The following is a 25,632-nucleotide window of genomic DNA, read 5'->3' as shown; positions in this document are numbered from 1 at the left end:
GGAGTATACCTCTTTAACGGGCTGAAGACAAGGACAAAGACCTTGGCCAATGCCCTAGGAGTAGGGATGACACTTGCAGTGACCATCAGCTCTTAAGGCCTTTTGCCTGTGTCTCCTCAAGTGGGGTCTATGTCCTGTTGTGAGGGTAGGGCTGGGTGGCTCCGGGCTGGAGGACTTAGCCCCGCACTTTTGCTGCTGGTTTCAGGCACAAGCATGATGGTGGAGAATGCGGCTGTTTGCTCGGCCCATCCCAGCCTTGTCCTCTCCTACTGCTCAGTGATGCTCATCCTCACAGGCTATCTGGACCTCTGATCTTGGCGCTGCCCGCCACACCCGAGCCGGACACCCGCCCTGATGGACACAGTGGCTGGCCATAGCCCATTTCCAATGTCAAGGAGGCCCAACACTGTGCCCAAGAGTGGTTGGTTTAACACCAACTCTAAAAAGTACCCTTTTTGTAGGAGGTAGGATATTTGATGTTCTGCCACAGGATAGAACAATGCAAGGAATTTTTTTTTCTTTAAATTGAGAGGCGCTGGGCGGTGACTTCCGTGATGACACCGAGCCCGATGCCTGCACCCCTAGGGGTTCTGGATGAAGGAACAGGCTGGTGGGCACTGTGGCAGTCCTAGGCTCAGAGGGAACACGGGCAGCAGTGGGCTGAAGACAGGACATCAGCCTCCCCCCACTCAGCGGGGGACCCAGGACCAAGGCTTGTCCTCTCCTTGAGCAGCAGCATGGCTGGACGTTGTCCGGTCCTCCGCGACTGACAGACCTGCCAGGTCGGGTGGCCAGGAGCCTAGGCCCCTGGGCCACCAGAAGTGGGGGCTCTGAAGGGTTGAGAGGCTGCCACCCCTACAAGAAAGGATGACACTGCCCTCTCAGCCAACACTGCCAACCCGACACACCCCGGAGTGACAGAGCCACTTCAGGAGGCTGGGTGACTCAAAGGGCTTGTCTTGGGGAGATGCCTTACCCTCCCCCAACCCCTCCAGAGTGTGGGCAGGAGCCAGCCAGCTGCAAGTCACTGCTCCCTCCAGCCCTGCTGTGGACCTGCGGCGCCTCGGCCTCCCACACCCTCAGGTCCTGGTACTGCAGTCAGTCATTCCTTGTCCTGAGGGGGGAAAGGCCAGCATCCGTGTGGCCCTGCCTGCTTCCAGAAATATCCTTAGTCACCTGGCCACAGCCGCTCCCTAGACTGCCTCAAACTGTGCTCTTGATTTCCCCAGAACCAAAGGGGGTTAATAAAGGGGACGGTCTGCCTTGAGCTTGGGGGTCCATGACCAGTGACAGACCAGACTGCCAGAGCTGGACAAGGCCTTAGAGCCTGACTTGTCTACACCTGCTGTTCACAGATGAGAAAATGGAGGTCCCGAGAGGGCTAGGGACTTCCCAAAGCCGCAGAGCCTGTAAGCGGCAAGGCCGAGCCAAGCGCTGGAGTCTCCACCCACCCACCTGTTGTTCAAGGGGTCCAGGCTGGTGGTGATCATAAGAACCAGCATGGCTGAGCTCAGCTGGAGGTGCAGGCAGATTCTGGGAGTCATCTGGGCTTCATTGCTTTCTGAGCTTGGCTTCTGGTGGGAACTCGGCATGCAGTACTGGCCAGAAACCTCCTATCCCCTCCAAGAAAAGGAGCCGAAGCAAGGACAGCGACTCCCCGAGTCCAGGCGCCAGTGGCAGCACAAGCACGGAACCCCAAGGCCTATGACCTTTGTACCGTGGGAGCTGCAGGACAGGCGCCTGGAAGGGCCCGTGCCCCACTGCTCCTGGAGCCTGTTTTCTGTAGTTTACAGTTGGAGCTCTATTTTGTTAACGGTTTTTTAAACTCCTAAGTCCTGCTGTATTTTCCTGGGCAGGTTTACGTTGATGTTTACACTCATACACTTTTTTAAAGATGTAAGCTCACATGCCTTCTCCCCTGCCATCTCCACACCCACCGACCTAGCCTCCAGCAAAGGACTGCTTTCCTAGAGCTGATCAAACCGTCCTTACCTGCTCCAGGCATCCCACACACAAGGATGCCAGGGGCTCGACCACGTGACCACTCTCCTTCACAGAGATGCCCCCAAAGTTGGTCTAGCATCCCTCCCTATTCCCTATTCCTGCTGGCTGAGGTTTGGCCTGTGCCCTGTCCGTCATACAGGGACACGGAAAGAAACCTTCCAAGGTTTTTCTACTCCTTTCTCACTGCCTTGGGCTGCAACAGGGGTGGCAGGGAGATGGCGATCTAGTGGCTGAGCAGGGCGAGCTGGTTTGGCCTGGAACTAGCCAGGGAAGTGAGAGTCTACAGCCCCTAAGTTTGCCTGGCAAACAACTAATTATCTTACATCTATGGAGGTGCGTGACAGGAAGGCGAACTGCTAAGAGACCCAGGAGAGAAACCCCAGCCACTGTGCAGGCGTAACGTGTCTGGTGGTGGTGGGGTGCGGAGCTGTACTAGAGGTGGGTTCAGGTAGAGCACTGGTTAAGGTACAGGGAGACGGCAGGTGAATGGGAGACACATAAGCTTGTAAATGGAGAAGCCTCCCGCAGGGATGGCCTGGGCATGAGTGCACTTGGGCAGACTAGATACAATTTCTTCCTGCACAAGCATCGTCTGACTTTTGTTCAGGCTGGAGGCAGTTGGTGGACTGGCTCCTGCTATGGTCACCCCTCGCACTGAGTCACAGAGGCTGGCAATGGGGGAATGCCACAAATAAGCAGTTTGGCCACATGTCAGTGGACAGGAAATGCCCTGGGGACTAGGGACAGAGACAGCCTGCAAACACCTCTTGAGGGCCTGGAGAGGTGCCCTCCCTCCACACGCAAGGACTCAGCCACACTAGGCTGTTTGCTCCTTGACATCTGACGGCACCTGCCTCCCAGGGGAGGGCAGCAGACTGTACTGTGCCAGGAGACAGGATAGAGGCTCTTTTTAATAAAGTAACAACAGGAAGGAATGAAGCTGCCATCAGAAAAAGCCTCTGAAATGAGCAGGGGGCTTCTTCTGAGGGATGTTTGAGGAAGGCTGGGTGCTGCTGCAGGGCTGAAGCTGGCTGAACCCCTGACCTGAAGCTACTGTAAGTCCTTCCAGAGCTGAGGTTCTTAGAGTCAAAGTGTCCCACACAGGCGAGTCCTACAGACCCATCTCCTGCGGTTGCTGCAGCTTAGACAAAGCCATCAAGGGGGAAGGCGCACCCCAGGAACTGTGCTTACAACCCAGTGCCTTCCCCAGTGGGAACTATCCCATGGTGGTTCCAGGAGCCACCCAGCCTATACCCAGCTCAATAGCCCAACATGGTTTAGTGATGTTTTACTTGACCCTCAACTGTTCCCCAGCAACAGAAACCCTGTTCTCTTCCTAGTGAGACTTGTCCACAGGGTCCTTGCCTGCCAGAGGGCCTTCTGGGAGAGGGTAAGAGGGATCTTACGGGACTTCTGAAAGCTCATAGGAAACAGTGCCTGGTAGCTGGAGGGCGCTTCTTGAACTCGTGTATGTGGTCACAGGTTTTGGGAAAGCAGAGCATTAAAGGAAAACTGGAAAGGAACAAAACATCCTTGTCCAGAACTCTAGGCAACCTTAGAAGCCTAAGTCACTTAGTGTCCTTACCGGGGACTCAACTTGCCTTGGCTCAGATGCCTCCAATATAATGTCTACTTCAGGGCCTGCACAACTCCAAGCTCAAGGCTCTGCAAATGTGAGGATTTTATTGGACCATTGATGATAGTTCTGTTCAAATACAGTGCCCTCCCCCTCCCCCTGGCCCACTGTTGTACTTGTGATGGTAGTTATTTACTGATTTTGGTAGCAGGCAGCTCTTAAATAAAGATGGTTTCTCAACCTGCCCAGGGCTGCAGGCATTGTCACCACCTGGCTGAAGTACATGTCCTGATCCTGTTCTGTGACCATGCATTCACTCTCCACATGGCCACCCCTCTGAGGAAGTTGTGAACACACACACCCTCTCCCGCCGGGAGGGGACAAACAGGCCAGGAGACATGCAGACAGGCAGAGACAAAGCACGGTAGGTATCCTGCTAGCCTGGCTCAGCTTCACCTAGCAGTGCTGACCCACGTGCTAAGGATGGAATCGCTTACAGGCTCCCTGATTGAATGGATTTGAAGTGTTGACTCCATGGCCCCCAAGAGAAGTCCTTACCCTCTACTGATGGAGAAGTGACTCTTATGCTACTTGGGGAAGCCTAAAGGGTGGAAATTTCTAGTTTCCAGCCTCAATTTATGTGATTAACACATTGATCAGACTTCCATTACAGATAAAGACATGCACAGAGATACACTCATGCAGTCCAAGTTTGATTTTTCAGGGCCAGGCAGACAGTGCACCATGCTGCGTTCCCTGGCTCTTGGTGGAGGCTCTTGAAACACTGAGCTTTCTGATCAGGGCCCATACAGACACTGTATCACACAGAGGCCTTGCTTCCATTTTGCACCCAAAAGGGATTTTGGGAAAACTGGCCATGCTAGTTTTTTGTTTTTTGTTTTTTTGTCCAGTCAGCCACTCTTTGACATCCAGAGACACTGTACACAGAGCTAATAACTGAACAGAGGACTTCTTCTTTTGTAGTACTTGTAACTGAACCTAGGGCCTTGCATATGCTAGATAGGTTCTCTACCACTAAGCTACCTACATTCACAGCTTTTTAAATTTCCTTCCTCCTTCCCTTCTTTTGCAGCCAGGGTCTAGCTAAGCTGCCCAGTCTGGCCTTGAACTTGCGATACTCCTGCCTCAGCCTCCCATCTAGCTGGGATTACAGGCACATACCATCAGTACCCAGCTTGGGCTGAGCTTCTAGAAGTCTTTACTAACACATCTGAAGTTTCTTCTCTTCCCTGCTCAATTCCTCTACCACACACAGAGAGAACCATCTATCCTATGCTTGACTAATGGCGTGAAACAGAATGGCATGCCTCAGCCTCCATCTGCAAAATGGGAAGCAGTGCCTTTCAGCAGTATATTCTGTTCATTATATACAAAGATACTTCAGGGCCATCTCTAAAGTCCAGTGAGCTGCTTCTGAATGCTTCAACAAACTGGTCACCGCTGAATTAAACAGCAGGTGAGAAGAAAATGCTGATCTTCCCTCAGCTGCTGGCCAAGAACCTTTTCCCTAATGATCTCATAAGCCAATTACCCAGGACTCTATCTGAATGGTCCACAGAAGACCAAAGGTACCAGTCTTCCCTTGGGGTCCTCCGCTGCTGTAAAAACCAATACATACACAAGGAACACAAGCTCCAGGCACACAAGGTGTGAGCAGGACAAGGGACTATTTTCAAGGATCAGAAACTTCGATTACCTATGGCTCAGAGGGGGTTCACTGCCAACAGGGAGGAATAGAATAACTTGTTGAATTCAAAGTTATCATTTGCTGAGTCAAGTGTTATTACAAACAGCCTTTGCCACATACAGGCATATGTACCCAATACAAAATCATCTATCCAATGCCTAGTCTAAGAAACCCAAGGAAAATGAGAACCAGGCTATGAAACACTTTCTTCAAATGCAAGAAATTCAAGCCTGAAGAATAAGAAGGGCAAAGGGCAGACTCCATACAGTTACTGTGAGTTATTTTTATTTAAGAGAAAAGTATGACAAATAGGCTTCTATAGGACAGCTATTAACACACCCGGGCTACAAAAGCACTGTTAAAAGAAGGGAAATGGAGGTGGGTGGCACACATGCTGCCAAGGGTAGGACCGAAGGCAACCTCGGAAGACTGAACTCTCCTCAGGAGCAGGAGAAAGCCTCCGCGAGACCTTGAGCATCTCATGTCAGGGAGACCAGGATGCAAAGGATTTCAGTGCTCCCTGAGCCCTAAGACTAGATCCTCCACACCTCTCAGCCAGCCTTCTGACCATGGGGACCTTCCTTCCTAGCTAGTCCACTATTGGACAGCCAAGATACAACATACCAGCAAAGCTAGCTTGACTTCCTGGACAGCCAGCCCCCCAGGAATAAGGCTTGTATGCTTGTGAGGCTGCTGTTACCATCAGTCCCCCTCAGCACCCTGCAGAGCGCAAGGCTCACCAGCACCCCACCGGCCACTCCACCAGCAATCCCAATGCCTAAGGCTGATGCCACCTTTTTCTGCCACTGGGAGTGGAAAGGCTTAGATTGGTTGTCGAGATTAACTTCCCAGCCCTCATCTATTAACTTCTGATCCTCAGTAAGGGACTGATAGAAATTCAGGTTTACCAAGTTTGGAGAAAGGACCCTCAGCCCAAAATACAGTCTCTTGACAAATCTCAAGTTTTTCAGCAGCTGCACATCACAGCGGTATGTCCCAGAGTCATACTCCTGAGCAGGTTTGAACCTCACAAAATGGGAGTTGGCTCTGAAGGGTTTGAACACTTCATCATTAGTAGAGATGATGCCCCGAGCAAGTCTCCAGGTAAAGCGGAAAGCTTCCTGTCCAATCTCCAAGATGTCTGAACTGAGGCAGCTAAGTTCAAACTCCTCCCCATCGAGAACGGTGAAATGGAGCATCCCACAGATCCAGTTGCTGAGACACTCCAAGCGCTGGGACTTGCACTTCCTGCGCACCCCATCAGGGCCCACCTCACAAACGGTCTCCTCCTTATAGCCAAGGCCACATGTGACAGTGCAGGTTGTCGCATTGACAATCACTTCCCCCACAACGTGCTGCAGCTTCTCAGGGATGGCCAATGTTTTAGGCGAAGTCAACACCAAAGGCAGGTAGACTGTCAATACCATGTTCCCAAGGATGAATCTAGTGACCCAAGACTTCATGTCTCAGTAGAGTGTCACCAACACCTATTTCCAGATGAACATTCTACGTAGTGTAGCTCCTCCAACATGGACAGCCTTTAGCTGCTCCTAAGTCCGGTCCTTAGTCACGGGTGAGACCACAGGCCGAAGGAAAGACTCACAATGTTGTTTGCTTGACTATCTATGCTTGCTAATGGCTACCTGCCCGGGCTTCATTCTCACAACCTCTTAATGAATTTAGACTTGCTGCTTGAGAAGAAAAAGATGAAAAGGCTTCAGAAAATTAAATGAATTTCCAAGTTACTCCAAAAGGTTAAGATCACATCAATATCTTGTGTTATTTACTAAGTGATCCCAAACCTTCTATTAGAAGGATAAATAACTGGACTAGAGACAAGTGATTCACCCTTCCTGAATTCCTATTTCTTCCTGTGTAGGCAAAGACTCCCCACCTGTTACAGGAAGCTCATGTGCAAGGGGTTTTTTAAAAGGAATGAAAAATAAGATGTGGTAGCCCATACCTGGGGTCCCAGAAATCAGCTGGTGGAGGCAGGACTACTGTAAGTTTGAGGCCAGCCTGTGCTATATAGCAACTCCCTATCTCAAAATTAATTTCTTTTTCTTTTGGTTTTTTGAGGTAGGGTCTCACTCTAGCCCAGGCTGACCTGCAATTCACTACGTAGTCTCAGGGTGGCCTCGAACTCATGGCGATCCTCCTACTTCTGGCTCCCGAGTGCTGGATTAAAGGTGTGCACCACCACGCCTGGCTTCAAAATTAACTTTTTAAAATAAGGAATGAAAATCATGAAAACAAGCACCAAGACAGCTTTTCAGAGGAGTGAGCAAAGCAGCCGCCCCCCAACCCTTGGGCCAGGCACTATCCCTTTTCTGGGGCACTGACAACAGGTAAAAGGACGTATGACACTGCCTGCCCCTATGAAACAGAGGAGTCACTGTTTGCTTATGTTGATGGAAGGTTGCTATGGAACGGCTATGACGTCATTAAGTCCATATCACCAGAGACTGGCATCTTATTCTCTAGCAGGCAACAGATACTCAGTGCTTCTCGAAGCTGCTCCATCAGAAGATTAACAAAGAAACCAGTTAGACTAAGACAGACCCTTGTAAGGCCAGAACCATCTGGCCTGCACCTCTGTAATCTCCAGAATGCCCAGCACTGTGGCCTCTTCCGAGCAATCATACAAGCTGACATTCAGTTCATCTAGACAGCATTCCTATTCGATCTCTTTGATTAACACCAACTTTTGGCCAGAATCATTTATTTATATCCAAAGGCAGAAATCCAGACTATCCAATCCTTCTGGCTGTTTATAACCACATAGAAAAATCTACAATCCAGTGCATTTTCTGTACCAATGGGCTGATGAGCTCCAGGAGTGATCCATGTTTACAAACAGACATCTACACTTGTGGTTTAATAAACGTCCAATTTTATTTACAAAGCATTAAAGCTTCGGCAAGAAGTACTCAAGGCTAAGCTTCATCTTGTACAAAACTACAGAACATTTTAAAAAACAAAATGGTAAGTTGAGAAAGATGGCAGAAGGGAAGGGAATATACATATATTACATGAACCAGAAAATTCAAGCTGAAGTGGATGGGAGGCTTTACCAGCAGACAAAAAACTTCCAAAAGCATATAAATCATTATTAGAACTGCTGCCAGAGGCACTGCCGGGGCTTGAGCGATTCTCTCAGTAGCCAGTTGAAGGGGGCAGAGCACGAGCATCCTGATGCGGACAGAGGAAACACAGCTAGCTGGCACACAGAGGTAAGGCATCAGTCTGCACATGACACCAGCATGGTATATACACAGAGAGAATGGAATGGGTAAACTGTCTGCAAAACAAAAACACACCCCGCGAGCCACTTACCAGCCCGAGCACAGGTCTAACCCACATGAAGTTCAGACTGAGCTCTGGAAGAAGAGGGGCCCCTAGAACTCGGTGAGTGGAGGAGAGCTAGCTCCACTTTCTGAAAGGTGGGCTGGGAGAAAGAGGCATTTACTGAGGGGGGGGGGGGTCCCACCTTTCTTTCTGTCCCACAATCTAAAAAGTAATCAATGTGTTTGGCAACCGAAAGGAGCCGCCACCAACTGATAGAAATTTTAAAATTCGTACAGTATTTAAACTCTCCTTTGAAAATGCTGAGGAAGTACGTTCTAGGGTCAGCACAGTCAGCTAGAAGCTGTACTCGGAGGTTACCAACCCCTTTCCACATCTGGTTTCTCACTGCACTGTCAGAAAATTTCAAACACTTATTATACACCTCCATCCAACCTGCTACTTTTATTAAAGGAAGAGAGAGAGAGAGAAGCTAAGCAACCTTTCACAGAAAGGAAGTAACTGAAAACAGTGAAAAAGAAAGATCATGACTACGGGGAGGGAGACGCTATGGCTGGTGGGGACAGGTTTCCACAAGCAATATATATTTTTTAAAAATGTACCTTGATCTTTGATTTGAGTCGCTGCTGCTTTGATTTTGGAGGTTTCACTTCACTCTTCCCACAGGTGCCCCACCCCCAAATAAAAGAAGCTTGTGGAAAAACACCTTGGTCAGTTTCCAACTCTGGAAGCCAGCAAAAGTAAAGTAACATATAGACAGCCCAGGGGTCTTTGCTGGCAATGGATAAAGGAATTATGTTCAAAATCCATGATTAATGAGATGGAACTAACACTGAAATTAACATGAAATGCAAGGAAATGACCTCAGCCTCTTAGAGGCAGGCCCGGAGCAAAAAGGGGCTGAGACAGGAAGGGGGTGGGGCTTCTCATCTTCCCTTTTTTGCAAATTTGAAACCTTTCAAGCACTTTCTTTTCGGTCCAACCTTTGTACATAATGTGGAGATCCAGTAAGCATCTGGGAGAGGGCGCATTTAAAAACAGAAAAAGGAATGCTTCTCTTTCCCAGGGTCCCAGTAGCAAAGTCTCAGACAAGAACACATCACGGGAGGACACGCTGAGGGTGGAAGGCAGACAGGAGACAGAGAACGGCACGTCCAAATGCTATGGGTCCAAGTGAGATGAGGAGAACACAGGCATTGTGTACCTGCAGTACAATCGAGCGTGGAGCTTTACTGAGTCAAATCTCCTATCTGATGTCTGCGCGAATCCTCATTCCTGAGAGCCTATTTGGACTTACGCTTAGAAGGGAAGGCAAGGACATGTACTCTTCTTCCATAATTCACTTCTTCATTCAAACATAAAATCCACTCCTTCTGTCTCCTGGGTGGGAGGCAGAGGCCTTCATTTTACATGAAAGTCAATCTCAAGTGACTGACCACTGTTCCAAAGGCCACCAGACGGCAAAGTAGGGCAGAACGACAAGCTTCAAGGTCTTCATAACAGTTCTGAGATTGCTCCTCCTGCTAAAGAGATCAGACACCAAAAAGACTTCTTTCAGTATCACCTTAGACCATTTCTGAGTCTAAGGAGAGAAATCCTCAGTGTTCAGTGGTGCATTACAAGTACATGTGGGCCAAGAATTTCGGAAGACAAAATCATGACTACAACTCCCATGTACTCTATTAAGGCAACAAGTAAGCCAGACCCATGTGCCCACCCCAAAACTTTTCTCAGTACTGCCCCAAATGCGTGTGGAAGGGTGAAAATGGTGTGGGTTCTACACATTTGCTTGGCTACAAACTATTCTCTAGTGTTAACAAATACCTAACAATCTAAAACGTGCAATAGAAGTTCTAGGATACTTTTTCAATCTTTTACATATTGACTAATTAGTCACTAAATTATTAGCAGTGAACAAAAAAAAATTTTTTTTCAAGTCCCCCTGTTTCTTAGGTGACATTCTTATCCCCTTAAAATCCCAAGTAAGATGGCATGTTAATGAAAGCTACTGTCTGTGCCTCTAAGCACCAACAACTGATCAGTAAAGAAAATCCTAAGTAGGAAAATCAATCACTTCCCTAATTATTCCATAAAAGGTATTCAACTTCTGAGGAACATCATAAATGGGCTGCTTTGAAATATTAACTAGAAGTGTAAAAATAAAACAATGTAGGGCTGGAGAAATGGCTTAGCAGTTAAGGCACTTGCCTGTGAAGCCTAAGGACCCAGGTTCGATTCTCTAGTATCCACATAAACCAGAGGTGCAAAGTAGTGTATGTGTCTGGAGTTCGTTTGCAGTGGCTACAGGCCCTAGTGCACCCATGTGCGCTCTCTCTCTCTCTCTCTCTGTCTTTCAAATAAATAAAATATTTAGGAAAAAAAAGAAAACAGGTGAAGAAAATCCTCCCAGATATCATTTAAAATGAAGGGCTCCACATTGTTTGGGAGGAAATGATAAAAAGTAGTTGCCCACGTTATGAAAGTATTCATTTGTAAAATTGCTTTGAATTTGACTTTTAAAGTAATCTTCAAATGCAAATGATAACTGGCAGTAAAAATATACTTACATTTGCCTGAGGACACACTGAAACTGGAACAGGATATAAGCTCTTTATTGAATGCTATGTTGTTAAAAATCAAACTTAAACCTTCCACCCAGGATCATGCAAGCAACCTTAACTCCATGGTTAAAAAGGCATAAAAGGGCTGGAGAGATGGCTTAGCAGTTAAGGCGCATGCCTACAAGCCTAATCACCCTGGTTCAGTTCTCCAGGTCCCAAGTAAGCCAGATGCACAAGGTGGCGTATTGCATCTGGAATTCGTTTGCAGGGGCTCAAGGCCCTGGTGCATCCATTCTCACTTTCTCTGTCTCTAATAAATAAATAAAGAAAAATAAAATCTGTTAAAAAAAAAAAGGACATAAAAGTAAGATGGGGATTAATAAGGAAGAAAAAGGGTGCTAAAGGCAGGGATAAGTGAGGGTAGTTAAAAGATAAAGATCAAACTATATTATGTACATGTATGAAATGCCAAAACTTGAAAAATAAAAATACATTTTGTGTAGTTCTAGAAGATAAAAAGTTTATACTTGGCACTAATTTTTCAGACCTCTCCCAAAATAGAAAATAATAATGAACTTCTTGAGTTGATTAAAAAACTTCAAAGTAGAGCTAGAGAAATGGCTCAGCTGTTAAAGGCACTTTCTTGCACCTAAGGGCCTGAGTTCATTGCTCAGTACCCACACAAAGCCACATGCACTAAGTGGCACATGCATCCAAGGTTCATTTGCAGTGGCAGGAGGCTCTGGCATGTACACACACACACACACACACACACACACACACGTTCTCTCTTTCTCTCAAAGTAATAGAATATACTCTATCAGGTTTACCTTTACCACTTTAAGACTCATCTCAGTGACTGCTCTATGGGTTCCCTGACCAACTGAGGTTTTATACTTGTAAGGACAAATTACCATTTTAAGAGTAAACCATGGCAGTTTGATCACAAATTAATACACTTAAGAACAGGCACTCAAAATGACTAATGAGCACCTTCTCTTATCTGTTTTTTGTTTTTATTTTTTTGAGGTAGGGTCTCACTCTAGTCCAGGCTGACCTGGAATTTACTCTGTATTCTCAGGGTGGCCTTGAACTCACGGCGATCCTCCTACCTCTGCCTCTTAAGTGCCACCACACCTGGTTCCTTCTTCTATCTAAATGTTTCTACACCACCCCCACTCTTGTGAAAAAGACACACACGCACATTTTTAAGGGATTAAACAACAAACTAAAACCAAAGCAAGCAATACTAGGGGCAAGGTAATATACACAGAAACAGCAACATAAGGCCTGCAGGACTTGCCCTGAGATAACATTATCTGGTGAGAAATCCCCACTAATATAGTATATTAAGGAAAATTCAGCTTTAGATGAGCAGCTGTTTTTGGTTTCTCCTAAAAGCAACCCAATCCAGGGTGGCCAAAGAAAACAGTCATAATTTCCAAATTCTGTATTAGTCAGCTAGAAGGATCACATGGAATGAAAGAGAGTATCTAAGTAAGTATCATATTTTAGCAGAATTCATAAATTAGTCTTGGAGTGACCACTTGAGGAGGAGTGGGAGGAAGCCTGGGGAGGAGGAGGAGAGAGCAGACAAATGAGCGCCTCACTTACTATTAGCATCTGAAACCACCGTGGATTTGGGTTAGTGACGTGTGGGTGGTTCTAGCAGTGGCAGTGGTGCAGAGCAGCCCAAAGCAGGGCTCTCTGCATGCTGCCTGCTTCCCCCAGGAGCAGCACTTCGGTTCACTTTGGTCTTTGCCTCTTCCACCATACCCACGGGTGCACCTGACCTTTCATGCGCACTCTCCCATGAGGGGCGCTGCAAAGGGTCAATGCAAGACAAAGCACACAATCTATGCAGCAGCTTTTTTGTTGATGATGTGATTGCCAAGGAACTTAGGCACTCATCTTAAGCTAAGGTTTTTTGTTTTTCGAGGTGGGGGGGCTCTCGCTCTAGTCCAGGCTGACTTGGAATTGACCATATACTCTCAGGCTGGGCTTGAACTCATGACAATTCTCCTACCTCTGCCTCCTGAGTGTTGGGATTAAAGGCGTGCACCACCACACCCAGCTTAAGCTATGGTAATTGAGGGCGGGACATTTGACATTGCTGCCAAGTCAGTCAGCCTTTCCCTGGACCGGTTCTAGCTTAGATCCCTCACCAGCTTCACTGGGCACAGAGTTCTCATGGGCACTGGCTGCTTGTTGGAAGCCCCGGATTCCAGATTAATTCCATACTGGTCCTCCAATTTCCCCCTGAGTTACACCTTTCACAGGACACAACAATGACAGCCTTTTTGTTAGGATATCAAGGCTCATGGAATGGATTCTGTAATAACTGGCCAGCTGCATATGTTGGCAAACAACTGTCATTTATCCAGCTTGAGCCTATACCTATAATCCTGCCTTCAAGTAATTAAACTCCAACGCAAAAGTTCTTTAACTGGACATGAAATTTAATCTATAATACAACCCTCAGACTGGACTGTTTTGTTTTTGCAGTGCTGAAAGCGGGAACGTAGGGCCTTGCATATACTAGGCAGGCTTTGAGATATATCCCCACACCTTAGATTGATTTTTGAAGATAGCTCAGCCACAGACATTCTAGATTTCATTCTAGTTTTCATTTATTAATACCTGGTAGAAAAACAATGGCTGCATTCTACTTCTTATTGGAAATCTCTAAAGTAGGGCTTGAGAGAAGGCTCAGTGGCTAAAGCACTGGCCTCCGAAGCCTAAGGAGATGGGTTTGATTGCCCAGTGGCACATGGGGCTGGAGTCCGTTTGCTGTGGCTAGAGGTCTTGGTGTTTCCATTCTCTATCTGCCTTTCTCTCTAATAAATTAAGTAAAATACTTTTTAAAAATCTCTGAAGTGTGGAAATACATGAGCTCCAAACACTACAGTCCCCTCAGGGGCCTCAAGGGCCACATGCAAGTCAGCAATGGGCACTATCCAGCCTTTGCTTGCTCAGGGGCCTTCAAAGATGGCCACATTATCAGGTGATACCCGGTCCTTGACCAAAGCTCCCCACACAGGTTTATAGGCTATTCTGAAAGCAAGACTTTGGCTAGAGTTAGCCAGGATATCCAGTGTTACTCTTTCTCAAATTTAATGCTTCACAAAGATCCAAACAGACTGTAGCTAGTCAATAAGGCTACATGCAACCCTCCTGAGGGTCCTGGACCCACACCTTAAACTCTTAATCTAGCAGACTTGGACAGATACCCAATGACTGAGTTAGTTTTTTCAGTTTCTCTGTAGAAAATAATTCATAGTAACTGGTATAAGGTATAAATTAAACAACGAATTCTGTTTGGCATTTTAGTGTTTATAACATACTTGAGTTAATACATTTAGATTAGATTTTAAAGTTAACACAGTTAGATTAGATTTTAAAGCAAAAGGGGGGAATAAAGCCTCCCAAATACAACCACTGACATTTTATCAATCCTGCCTTAAGTCTACTCAATTAGCCACTAGGTATTATAGTATTTATATAAGTGTTGTATTAACAAAAGTAGTACATGTATCTGGTGTATGCAATGTACATATAGATATATACTTCCAAAACCCAACAATATTTGAATAAAAATGGATTCTACTCTGATTAATATTTTCCAAACAAAAGGTCATTTAGCCTGATTGATAATTTTTTTTTAAAGGAAACAATTCTCCAGTCCTCAATAAAACTCCTTCATTCACATGAAAGAAAATCCAAAAATTAAGTTTCAAAAGAGTTAGGTGTTAAGAAGCACCACAGATAATGTAGTTTTGGTCTTTTGGGAAGTCTCACTGGTTTTGGTTATGGGGAGGACATCACAAAGCCTCATTTTCTTCTTTGACATTACACATTGCTAACAACTGCAGCTCTTCTTCTAGAGTCTAGACTTCTGGGAGAGAAAAAAACTACCCTTGTAGGCTTTGGACACTCTAAAATGGTAAGAAAAGATGCTACAACTAAACAGTCAGTAACATCACAGAAGCTTGGATTTTCTGGCTATTTATCAGGCCTTTTCATTTGAAGCAAATCTCAAAGACCCACCAACAAAATACAAAGGTAAGTACAATGAAGAAATGGATTAAAGCAGAAGTTCTTAACCTTCTTGGGTCACAGATTTTCCTTCAGGAATTGAATGAAAGCTACAAGTGTCTTCCCCAAAAAATATTCACATATTTTGTATGTACCAGGGAAATGTAGTCCCCCTGAAATCTACTTAGGAACCTACTAAGGTTAAAAGCCACTGAATTAAGCCAATTTTGGTTTCACCTGCCCTTAGCAGCTTAAGATTCAGAGACTACTTGCTGATGGGAAAAGGGAAAGAAGGGGGGAAAAAATCCCACTACAGCTAAAGGAAGTCAGGGCTGTACAAAGCAAGGCCACAAAGCAAGCCAGACAGTGCTCCCAATGTGTCCTTACCTGTCAAGGGCTGGCTGAGTTCCGCCTGCACTTTACCCTTCGTTGATCCTTCCAGAGGTAAACCTCTGTCCCCTTTGTAGAGTTTCGGTTTAAATGGAGAATCTTTCTCTTTACCTTTTGATCCTTTAGGCCGGCCTGCTTGCTTCTTCTTGGATTTGCCATCCCCCTTCACACCCAGTAGTGGATGGACTTCTGCAAGACAAAAACGCAGCCATACATCAGTGCCAATACTTGGATCACCCCTTTGAGTGCTCAAGGAACATTGCTTTTGTGTGCCACTTCACTAATCCAAGTAGAAAGTTTGCCTTATTATTTACAAAGCAACAAAAGGGGCTGGAAAGATGGCTTACCAAATAAAGGCGCTCACTTACAAAGCCTGCTGTTATGCATTTGATTCCCCAGTACCCACATAAAGCCAGATGCACAGAGTGACTCATGCACCTGGAGTTTGTGTTCAGTGGCAAGAGACCCTGGCATGTCCGTTCTCCTCCTCCTTCTCTCGCTCATAAATACACATTTTAAAAAAACTACGAAGGAGGGCAGGAGACATGGCTCAGCTGTTAAAGACACTTTCTCACAAGGCCTAACAGCCTGGGTTTAATTCCCCAGTACCCACATAAAGCCAGATGCACAAAGTGGTGCATGTGTCTGGAGTTCATTTGTAGTGGCAGGAGGCCCTGGCACCCATACTTATTCTGTCTCTTTCTCTCAAATAAATTTAAAAATAAAAACTACAAGAGTGGCCACTAAATGACAAATATTTGCTAGACCAAGAGGCAAAAAAATCTACATGGTTCATATCAAGACATAGCAACTCTAAATTTAAAAGCATCTGAAAGATACATTATAACAAACCAAGCCAGAACATGAATGGGCACACAACTATGCACACATACCACACAGGCATAAGAGGTCAGAAAATACACGCACCTTGGAACTGTCAACCAAGGGACTTGATCACTTTCTGTGAGACCTTGGACAAGTTAAATTTTCTCCTTTTTTAGAGGATGGGAGTTTCAAAGTAGGGTCTCATTCTAGCTCAGGCTAACCTGAAACTCACTCTGTACTTCCAGGCTGGCTTGGAACTCACACTGATGCTATCTCTGCCTTCCAAGTGCTGAGATTACAGGTGTGAGCCATCATGCTTGGCAATCATTCTTATATCAACTTGAAGCAGTGATATAAATGTCAGCAATGGACAGAGTCTACACGTCAGGGATAAGTGCATTTGTGTAACTAACTGATCTGGAGTTAGACAGAAGAAGAAGGTGGGAGGCCAGTGCTAACCAGCCCCCACCCCTATTCATGGCAGCACATGATAATAAATATTCCCAGTCACACTAGAGAAGGAAATGATTGTACAAGACTGACTAGTATTTTACCACCTAGTAAAACCATTTTATGGGAAAACAATGAAAAGAGAAATAGTTCAACAAGACAAATTCTGAGCTGCGTGTCAGAAAACAAACGGGTATGATCTTAGTAAAGTACTGAAGGGTAGAGTGCTTCCACTTCAGAAGACATAAACACAGACCCATAAAGCATCATAAAAAGCCTCCTGGGAAAATTCCTTTAAGGTAAAAATTGCTCCAACAGCAAAATTACCAGTTTGTGTCAGAAAGTGAAAAGAGGTGGCCACAGGCTCTTACCGTCATTCGGAACTCCCTGAAGTTCAATATTGGTTGTTTTGGGTTTCTTCTTCGGTGGCTGGGACCCATCAGCTGAAGGCTGCCTCTTCTTCTCCGAGCTAGCCCCTTCATCCATTAAGGAGGTTTGCACTGCATCGGGCGGGGGACCATAAGGGTTTTCTTCAGGGTCTTCTACCTCAGGGGCAATGGGCAAATACAACAGAGCCTTTGAATCTTCTAGTTCTTCATCACTATTTGGGACAGGATCAGACAAGGGATTGGGAAAAAGAGGAGAGAGTTGCTTAAACCACAAGCCCTTCCTCTAGTACCTACAGTAAGCATATAACAAGTATGTGCCTAGACTTTAAGATAGCCAAGATAAATAAAGAAATCACATAACAGGATATCAGAATTCAATAATCATAAGCAGAATAAATTCTTTCACTTCTTAAAAATTCTATTTCAGGGCTGGAGAGATGGCTTACCAGTGAGGCGCTTGCCTGTGAAGCCTAAGGACCCCGGTCTGAGGCTCAATTCCCCAGGACCCATGTAAGCCAGATGCACAAGGTGGGGTACGTATCTGGAGTTCGTTTGCAGTGGCTGGAGGTCCTGGCATGCCCATATCTATCTATCTGCCTCTTTCTCTCTCTGTTTGTGACTCTCAAACTGTACTTCAGGAAAAAGGGAAGGGGAAGGGAGAACTACAGAAGAAAAACTACATCCCATTTCCTGTATACCAAAGGAGGTCTCTCTTTCCACTAATAAGCAGTTGGGATAGAAAGGAAAGCTGGGGAAACTGAGCAGAGTTCCACCAGAGACAGAAACAGTGGGCCCAGTGTCCAACCTTCCAAGCTGCTTACCTGCTACAGAAAGCAGCAATGGGATCCACGCTGGTGACATCCACTTCCTCGTCTTCTGCAGCGTCAGCCCCTGCACAACAGACACATAGGAGGGGTTTGAGAAGTGAACTACTCTTTACTTGCCGCTTAATGATTCTCCTAAAATGGAATTCATGAGACACAAAGGAGACTAACCTATTCATGTCACCTAACTAACACAGAGCATTTCAACTTAACACAATGAATGCTACCGTGAAGCAATGTGCATTGTGCTTGTTTGCTAGGGAGATAGGAAGGTGGAATAATTGATGTGAAAGTCTGAGAAGGTTCACAAAACATAATCCAAGATGGGCAATCCAGAACATTGGTTCCCGGGAGGTGTCCCTAAAACACAAGGTATGTAAGTCATCTGATACCCGAAAGTGAGGAGCAGCATTTTCAAGCTGGAAAGATCTAACCTCAATTCTGCTTCCCTAACTCCTAGCACCAGTCAGTAATCTGTGGCATAATTACAGTGCCAACTGGGCACAGTCCTGAGCATTCATACACAAACCCTTAGCATGTATAAAACCCCATGCAAGACATCCTGAGGAGAAAAAGTCAATCCCTAAATCAGGCACTAATTCTAGCACTAGAGAGGCTGGGACAGCAAGACTGCACATTTGAGGCCAGCCTATACTAAGTGAGAGATGATCTCAAAACAATAATAAAAAAGTTACTCTTAGCCAGGCGTGGTGGCACACGCCTTTAATCCCAGCACTCAGGAGGCAGAGGTAGGAGGATCGCCGTGAGTTCGAGGCCACCCCAAGAATGCAGAGTGAATTCCAGGTCAGTGTGAGCTAGAGTGAGACCCTACCTTGAAAAACCAAAAAAATAAAATAAAATAAAGTTACTCTTTATTTTCAAGGAGGTTCCATCTAGAAATTTAGGAGATGGGATTCAGAACAATAATACCTGGGCATAGTGGCACACACCTTTAATCCCAGCACTCGGGAGGCAGAGGTAGGAGGAACTCTGTGAGTTCAAGGCCAGTTTGAGCTAGAGTGAGACCCTGCCTTGAAAAAAACATAAAAAAATAACAGTGACCAAAGTCATTATACACTGAGATGGGTACCATTATTAACCCTAGCATACAGATGAGGAAATTCAAGTTTCAGTATTTTGCCCAAAGCTGAAGGACTCCAGAGTCCATATTCTTGACCTTTCTCCTACTGACAATGAGGCAGCAGAACATACAAGACAAGCTTCGCACACCTGTGCGCTCTGCTGGGCGCTGCCTGCAAATCCTCACTTAATCATCTGCAATTACTCAGGAAACACAAATGAAATGTCAAGAGAGCTGCTTGGGATACCTATGTAAGCCCTTAATTAAAGAGTATAAATTAAGACTCCCCAAACACTGTGAAAATTGCATATGCTTAAAGAAACAAGGTGACAGATTGTAAATTTACAACCCAAATTAAGAATATTAATTAGCCGGGTGTGGTGGCGCACGCCTTTAATCCCAGCACTCGGAAGGCAGAGGTAGGAGTATTGCCGTGAGTTCAAGGCCACCCTGAGACTCCATAGTGAATTCCAGGTCAGTCTGGGCTACAGTGAGACCCTACCTCGAAAAACCAAAAAAAAAAAAAAAAAGAATATTAATTAATTAAAGCAATATTTTTTCCTCTTGGAAACACTATCTGCAACTAAGAAACATTACCTGTTTGCTCAGGCTCACTCTTATCTTCATCTTCAATATCAAACTCTGATTCCCTTTCCTCATATTCTACATTTTCATCCAGCTCCTTGAAATCTGGGGCGAAGGCACTCCAATTTTCCTACAACAAAATATATGCCTTGAGAAAGCAGTAAATAGGCATTAATAAGTAAAATATTTCAGCATGAAAGATACTCAGAATTCCAACATTAAATTTGAGAGATAAGGGCTGGAGAGATGGCTTAGTGGTTAAGCGCTTGCCTGTGAAGCCTAAGGACCCCAGTTCGAGGCTCAGTTCCCCAGGTCCCACGTTAGCCAGATGCACAAGGGGGCGCACGCGTCTGGAGTTCGTTTGCAGTGGCTGGAAGCCCTGTCGCGCCCATTCTCTCTCTCTTCCTCTATCTGTCTCTCTCTCTGTGTCTGTCACTCTCAAATAAACAAATAAAAAATGAACAAAAAAAAATTTGAGAGATAAGAATGAAATCTTCAGGTGCTTAAGGAGGTGGCTCGGTGGGTGAAGTGCGTGACATGTAAGCCTGAGGACCTGAACTCGACCCCCATAGAGCTGGATGCAGCAGTGCACATCTGTAACCGCAGCATTCCTACAGCGAGGTGGGAAACAGAGACAGGAATATGCCCAGAAGCACAAGGACCAAGGTCACGGGCTTACTCAGCCGGGAACACGAGAGCCTGTGTCAAGCACGGTGGAAGGTGAGGCTCAGCTCCCCAGGCCGACCTCTGACTTTTACTTGCGCAGCGTGGCTCACACATGAATGTGAGCGTGCACACATGTCCATACACACACAAACATAAAAATGAAAAGAACAAAAGCTTAGATTATCTAAAGATCGGCTATCTTGAGGTATTTCCTATCTAGACATTTCACATTATTAAGTGTACCTCCTTCATACATAACTGCCTTCTTTAATTTTTTTAAAATATAATTTTGAGGTTAAATTTTCAATTTTCTTATGAATATACTCATTACAAGTTTAAGTGCTTAAAGATATAAAATAAACTAAGATGAAAAGAAAAAAAAAATTGAAGCAGGGTCTCAATCTAGGCTGACCTGGACCTCTCTCTATAGCCCAGTCTGGCCTAAACTCATGATACCTCAGCCTCCCAAGTACTGAGATGTGCACCACCTTGTCCAGCCTAAAAAGTCTGTTTTTCTTTAATATTTATTTATTTTACTTATGGAGGGAGAGTGTGTGTGTGTGTGAAAGAATGGGCATGCCAGGACCTCCAGCCACTGTACACCAACTCCAGACGCATGCGCCACCTTGTACAGCTGGCTTAAGTGGGTACTGGGGGAATCGAACCTGGGTCCTTAGGCTTTGCAGGCAAGTGCTTTAATTGCTAAGCTATCTCTCCAGCACCTCCCCCACTTTTAAAATCACAAAAAGTACATATGAAAGCAAAACTAGTAAACCAACTTAGGAACACATCTCGCTGAAGTTAAGTCAAACTAAATACAATGAACTTAGTTAATTAGGCTGCAAGAATCAGGCAAAATAGAGTCACAAAGGTAGTGTTCACTCTGCATGAGGGTCTTTGATAATAAGTAGTATCTAGTTTCAAAGCAAATCAACCAGAAAAATACTTACTACTTGATTTTGGGCCCAAATGGACACCACTCCACTAGAAATGGATGCTATGATGGGTCGAACAGGATGCCACTAAATTGCAATGAGGGAAAGAAGAAGCGGTTATCAGAAGAGACTCAGGCATTGGGGAGCGTGTGAGCAGCCAAGCAGTGCCTTGTGGACTTACAGCCACATCCAGCAGGAGCTCTCCTCTGGTCCCGTGCAGGATCTTCACCAGGTTGCCAATGCTCTTCTCCCAAATGTACAGCGCGTGCTGCCGAGCGGAGCCCGCCACGATGTACTCCCCGTCCCCGGAGAAGCAACACTTTTTCCACGGGGTTCTAAAAGACAAAGTCCCCAAGGGGAAATGGAACGGGAGCCCAGGTGAAGAGCTACCACATACGCTCTTAGGCTGCGACGCCTACCTATTCACCAAGTCCTGCAGTTTTTGCATGGGTTCAGGCTCTCCATCTCTCCCACAGGTTAGGATTTCTCGGCCGTCATAGACTCTGATGATGCGATCTGCTGTGTTAATTAGAAAGCAACTACAGAAAGGAAACAAGTATCAGTAACATTCAGAAATCTGCTCCAATTGACATTTTCTACTAGTATTTAGAAGAGTACCACAAAACAACTAACTATTTGGAGAGAAACTAAGGAAACTCCAAGACTAATAAATGCGTATCTATCTAGTCACCTTCAATCAAGCCCACGAAGTGAGAAGTGAGCATAATGCGCTTTATCTGTGTCCCAATGGACCTAACATGCTGAAACTGTCAGGATCTAACTGAGATCCACAGCCTTTAAACTGAAACCAGCATGCTAAATTCACAAGTTTATAATGGATAATGTTCAATATACATGTAGCATTACTTCATTTCTCTGGCCTATTTTATATACTGTATGTTCTTAATGAGTCAATAAACTAAATATGTCATGTTTTATTTTTTTCTTTCAATGGTGGTGAGGAATGAACGCAGAAACTTACACATGCTAGACAAGTAGGCTGCCCCTGAGCTACATTGTAATGAAAATGCAAGTCTTGGGCTGGAGAGATGGCATAGCTGTTGAGCGCTTGCCTGTGAAGCCTAAGGACCCCGGTTCGAGGCTCGATTCCCCAGGACCCTCATTAGCCAGATGCACAAAGGGGTGCACGTGTCTGGAGTTCCTTTGTAGTGGCTGGAGGCCCTGGTACGCCCATTCTCTCTTTCGCTCTCTATTTGCCTCTTTCTCTGTCTTTCTCTCTCAAATAAATAAATACAAATCTTTTATTAAAAAAAAAAAAAAAAGAAAATGCAAGTCTTTCTTATAGACCCTATTGGCTGATCTCTTAATGTAACAGCATTTTAGGGGCTGGGCTGTGCTCAGTGGTAGAATGCTTCACCTAGTATGTATGAGGCCAAGTTCAGTGGCAAACAACTCAAACATGTACCCACACACAAACATTTTGAACATATATGTCCTCTAAGTACATATGAATGTTCTTAACCACAATTGATGTTACCTGACTGATAACCTACTTTTTTTTGTTTCTGTGGATATATCGACATGCAATGGGATAACCAATAGTAGAAATCACAATGCAAATTTTATGAGTTCTGATTATAAAAATATTAGTTCTTTGGCCCAAATGAGAAGCTATGCCTGTCAAAAAGTCTTCTTGCCGGGCGTGGTGGTGCACGTCTTTAATCCCAGCTCTCAGGAGGCAGAGGTAGGAGGATCGCTGCGAGTTCAAGGGCACCCTGAGATTCCAGAGTGAATTCCAGGTCAGCCTGAGCTAGAATGAGACCCTACCTTGAAAAATTTTAAAAAAAAAGTCTTCTTGATGACTTATTTTTTAATTTTTTTATAATTTATTTTAGAAAGAGAGAATGGGCACATCAGGGCCTCCAGCCACTGCAAACAAACTCCAAAAGCATGCACCACTTTGTGCATCTGGCTTATGTGGGTCCTGGTGACTCAAACCAAGGACCTTTGGCTTTGCAGGCAAATGCTTTAACCGCTAAACCATCTCTCCAGCCCCATCCATGCCTTACATTTATCCCCTTTGATCCATGCTGGTCTCACTCTTGGTTATAGAACCTACTTATTACAGACGGCAGGTGGCAAATACTGGTGAGACACTAGACCCATCAAAATAACAAGAAAAGAAAGCTGAGTGCCTAGCTCAGGATGGGTCATGTCTATTGCAGCTGCAAGGATCCAAGAGACATCACAGAGGAAGCAGTGGAATAAATATGAGTGCTGCTCTGTGGCCAGCCTGAGAATCTCCTTCAGGGGGATAGTGGCAGTAAACACTGAGGAGACTCAAAAGCTCATCAAAGAAGAAAATAAGAGGTTGCTGAGAGTCCAACACTAAAGGACACTTACCAAATGCCCTCTAAGGCTCAAGAAACATTGGGAAGAGGGCTCAGAAAGAATGTAAGAGTTGCAAGGCAGAGAGGTATATTCAGACATTGTCATCCCCACAGGAATCAACCGATACATTCATGACCCTACAGTGATTACCACTAAGCCCACTGAGGAGGGCCCTCAATGGAATGAGCATAGGGGGCAGAGGATATATCCCAATGGAAGTAGGCCCAATTTGCAATATGGTTATATATTAAAGTTCTCAATATTTTAAAAAGATATTTAGTAGCTAGGTGTATAGCTCATTAGTAGAGCACTAATCTAGCATGAATGAGGCCATGAGTTTGATTCCTAGCACTGCTAAATAAATATTTTAAATTTACCTAGTGCTTGTGATGTGTCAGATATTTTGTTTCCAAGCATTGAATACTAATATCTTTGCTGTAAAGGAACTGCCTGATAACCTTTCAATAACAAAGATGTGCCGAGCATGGTGGCACATGCCTTTAATCCCAGCACTGGGGAGGCAGAGGTAGGAGGGTCGCCATGAGTTCGAGGTCACCCTGAGACTACACAGTGAATTCTGGGGCCTAGAGTGAGACTCTATCAAAAAAAACCAAAGATGTAACCAAGTACTGCTTTAGTAAGGGACATTTCATGAACCCAAGAACCAGATATTGAAGAGCGTCTAACAATTTCAATAACATTTTGTAAAGTCTTAACATATCTTTTAAACCTGTCCCTATAAAAACAAGATCTCCCTGGGTGTGGTGGTACATGTTTGTAATCCCATCCGCTAGGAGGATCAAAATTCAAGGCCAACCCGGACCACACAGTGAGATATCACAACAACAACAAAAAATTGAACTAACCAAACAAAAAATATACACACACACACAAGGTCTTGCTTGCCTCCCTTTCCGTACACTCACACAAGACAAGGTCTCACTCACCTCCCCTTCCGGGCAAACTCAATTGACTTAATGGCTGTGGTATTGCTTGTTCCAGTCGTTACTCTGAAGGAAGCAACAAGATCCTGAGAATCTGTTTTTAGGACCAAGATCTAAAGTTTACAGAACAAAAATAGCAAAGTAAATATTCTGATAACTAATGGTAATTAGATCTAGTTTGTTGGTAAAACTGTGCAGGTAAGAATGCAAGCATCTCAGCCTGGAGCAGGTGCTTGCTTCCAAGGCCTCATGGCCTGTGTTCGATTTCCCCAGTACCCACACAAAAGCCAGATGCACAAAGTGGTGCATGTATCTGGAGTTTGTTTGCAGCAAGAGGCTCTGGTGTACCCATATTCACTTTCTTACTGTCTCTCACAAACAAATAAATAAAAATACTTAAATGAACTCCAAACGTGTCGTTTTGTATGTGTGGCTTTACATGGGTACTGGGGAATCAAACCCAAGCCAATAGGCTTTGTAAGCAAGTGCCTTTAAGTGCTGAGCCATCTCCCTAGTCCAATAATCTATTTTTAAAAACATGATGTTTAATATCAGTCACAACAGTGAAGAAATGGAAGCAACCCAACCATCTATAGATGGAAGAATAAATAAAATGTGGTACATACATACAATACCATTAAGCATCAAAAGCAGTGAAATTCTAACACATGCTACAACACAGATTAGCCTTAAAAACATTATGCTAACTGAAAAAGCCAGCTGCAAATGAGAAAATACAATGTGATTCAGTTTACACGAGTACTCAAGCCACACAGCTAAAATAAAACAGTGGTTGCCAGGACTGAGGAACAGAACTTTGTCAATTAGGATACACTGTTTTGGTTGTGCAAGATTAGTATTCTGGAGGATTAGTATTAGTAGTTGTGCAAGAAAAGTATTCTGGAGAGGATAGTGGTGACGTGTGACTTTAATCCTAGCACTTGGGAAGCAGAGGCAGGAGGAATGTAGTGAGTTCAAGGCCACCCTGAGACTACATAATG

The 25,632-nt window shown here is 45.0% G+C and overlaps 3 protein-coding genes across 7 annotated transcripts in view; 1 reads left to right on the top strand and 2 right to left on the bottom strand.

Annotated features, from left to right (window-relative positions):
* Positions 1-3,824, top strand: part of Cntn2 (contactin 2) — a 31,589-nt gene extending 27,765 nt beyond the window's left edge. For all 3 annotated transcript variants that reach the window (XM_045148715.1, XM_045148723.1, XM_045148727.1), the window contains exon 23: positions 206-3,824. In XM_045148715.1, the coding sequence (XP_045004650.1) occupies positions 206-312 (107 nt within the window). In that variant the 3' untranslated portion in view covers positions 313-3,824. The remainder of the gene's footprint in view (positions 1-205) is intronic.
* Positions 3,825-5,561: 1,737 nt separating this feature from the next.
* On the bottom strand, positions 5,562-7,351 carry Tmem81 (transmembrane protein 81). Its single transcript, XM_004663462.2, has one exon. It carries the CDS (start codon positions 6,749-6,751, stop codon positions 5,921-5,923), a length of 831 nt encoding a protein of 276 aa, XP_004663519.2. The 5' UTR covers positions 6,752-7,351; the 3' UTR covers positions 5,562-5,920.
* Positions 7,352-8,164: 813 nt separating this feature from the next.
* Rbbp5 (RB binding protein 5, histone lysine methyltransferase complex subunit) overlaps positions 8,165-25,632 on the bottom strand; it is a 41,768-nt gene continuing 24,300 nt past the window's right edge. For 2 of the 3 annotated variants that reach the window (XM_004663552.2, XM_045132832.1), the window contains 9 exons: positions 24,635-24,744; positions 21,755-21,874; positions 21,517-21,670; positions 21,351-21,422; positions 19,747-19,864; positions 18,066-18,135; positions 17,227-17,456; positions 15,578-15,769; positions 8,165-10,117 (listed from right to left, as the gene is read on the bottom strand). In XM_004663552.2, coding sequence (XP_004663609.1) covers positions 10,089-10,117; positions 15,578-15,769; positions 17,227-17,456; positions 18,066-18,135; positions 19,747-19,864; positions 21,351-21,422; positions 21,517-21,670; positions 21,755-21,874; positions 24,635-24,744 — 1,095 coding nt within the window. In that variant the 3' untranslated portion in view covers positions 8,165-10,088. The remainder of the gene's footprint in view (positions 10,118-15,577; positions 15,770-17,226; positions 17,457-18,065; positions 18,136-19,746; positions 19,865-21,350; positions 21,423-21,516; positions 21,671-21,754; positions 21,875-24,634; positions 24,745-25,632) is intronic. The other variant, XM_004663553.2, reaches the window with a different exon arrangement.

This window comes from Jaculus jaculus, chromosome 1 (genome assembly GCF_020740685.1).
Source record: "Jaculus jaculus isolate mJacJac1 chromosome 1, mJacJac1.mat.Y.cur, whole genome shotgun sequence".
NCBI classification, from domain to species: Eukaryota; Metazoa; Chordata; class Mammalia; order Rodentia; family Dipodidae; genus Jaculus; species Jaculus jaculus.
The sequence above is the reverse complement of the archived record's forward strand: the minus strand, read 5'-3'. Positions and strand labels throughout refer to the sequence as shown.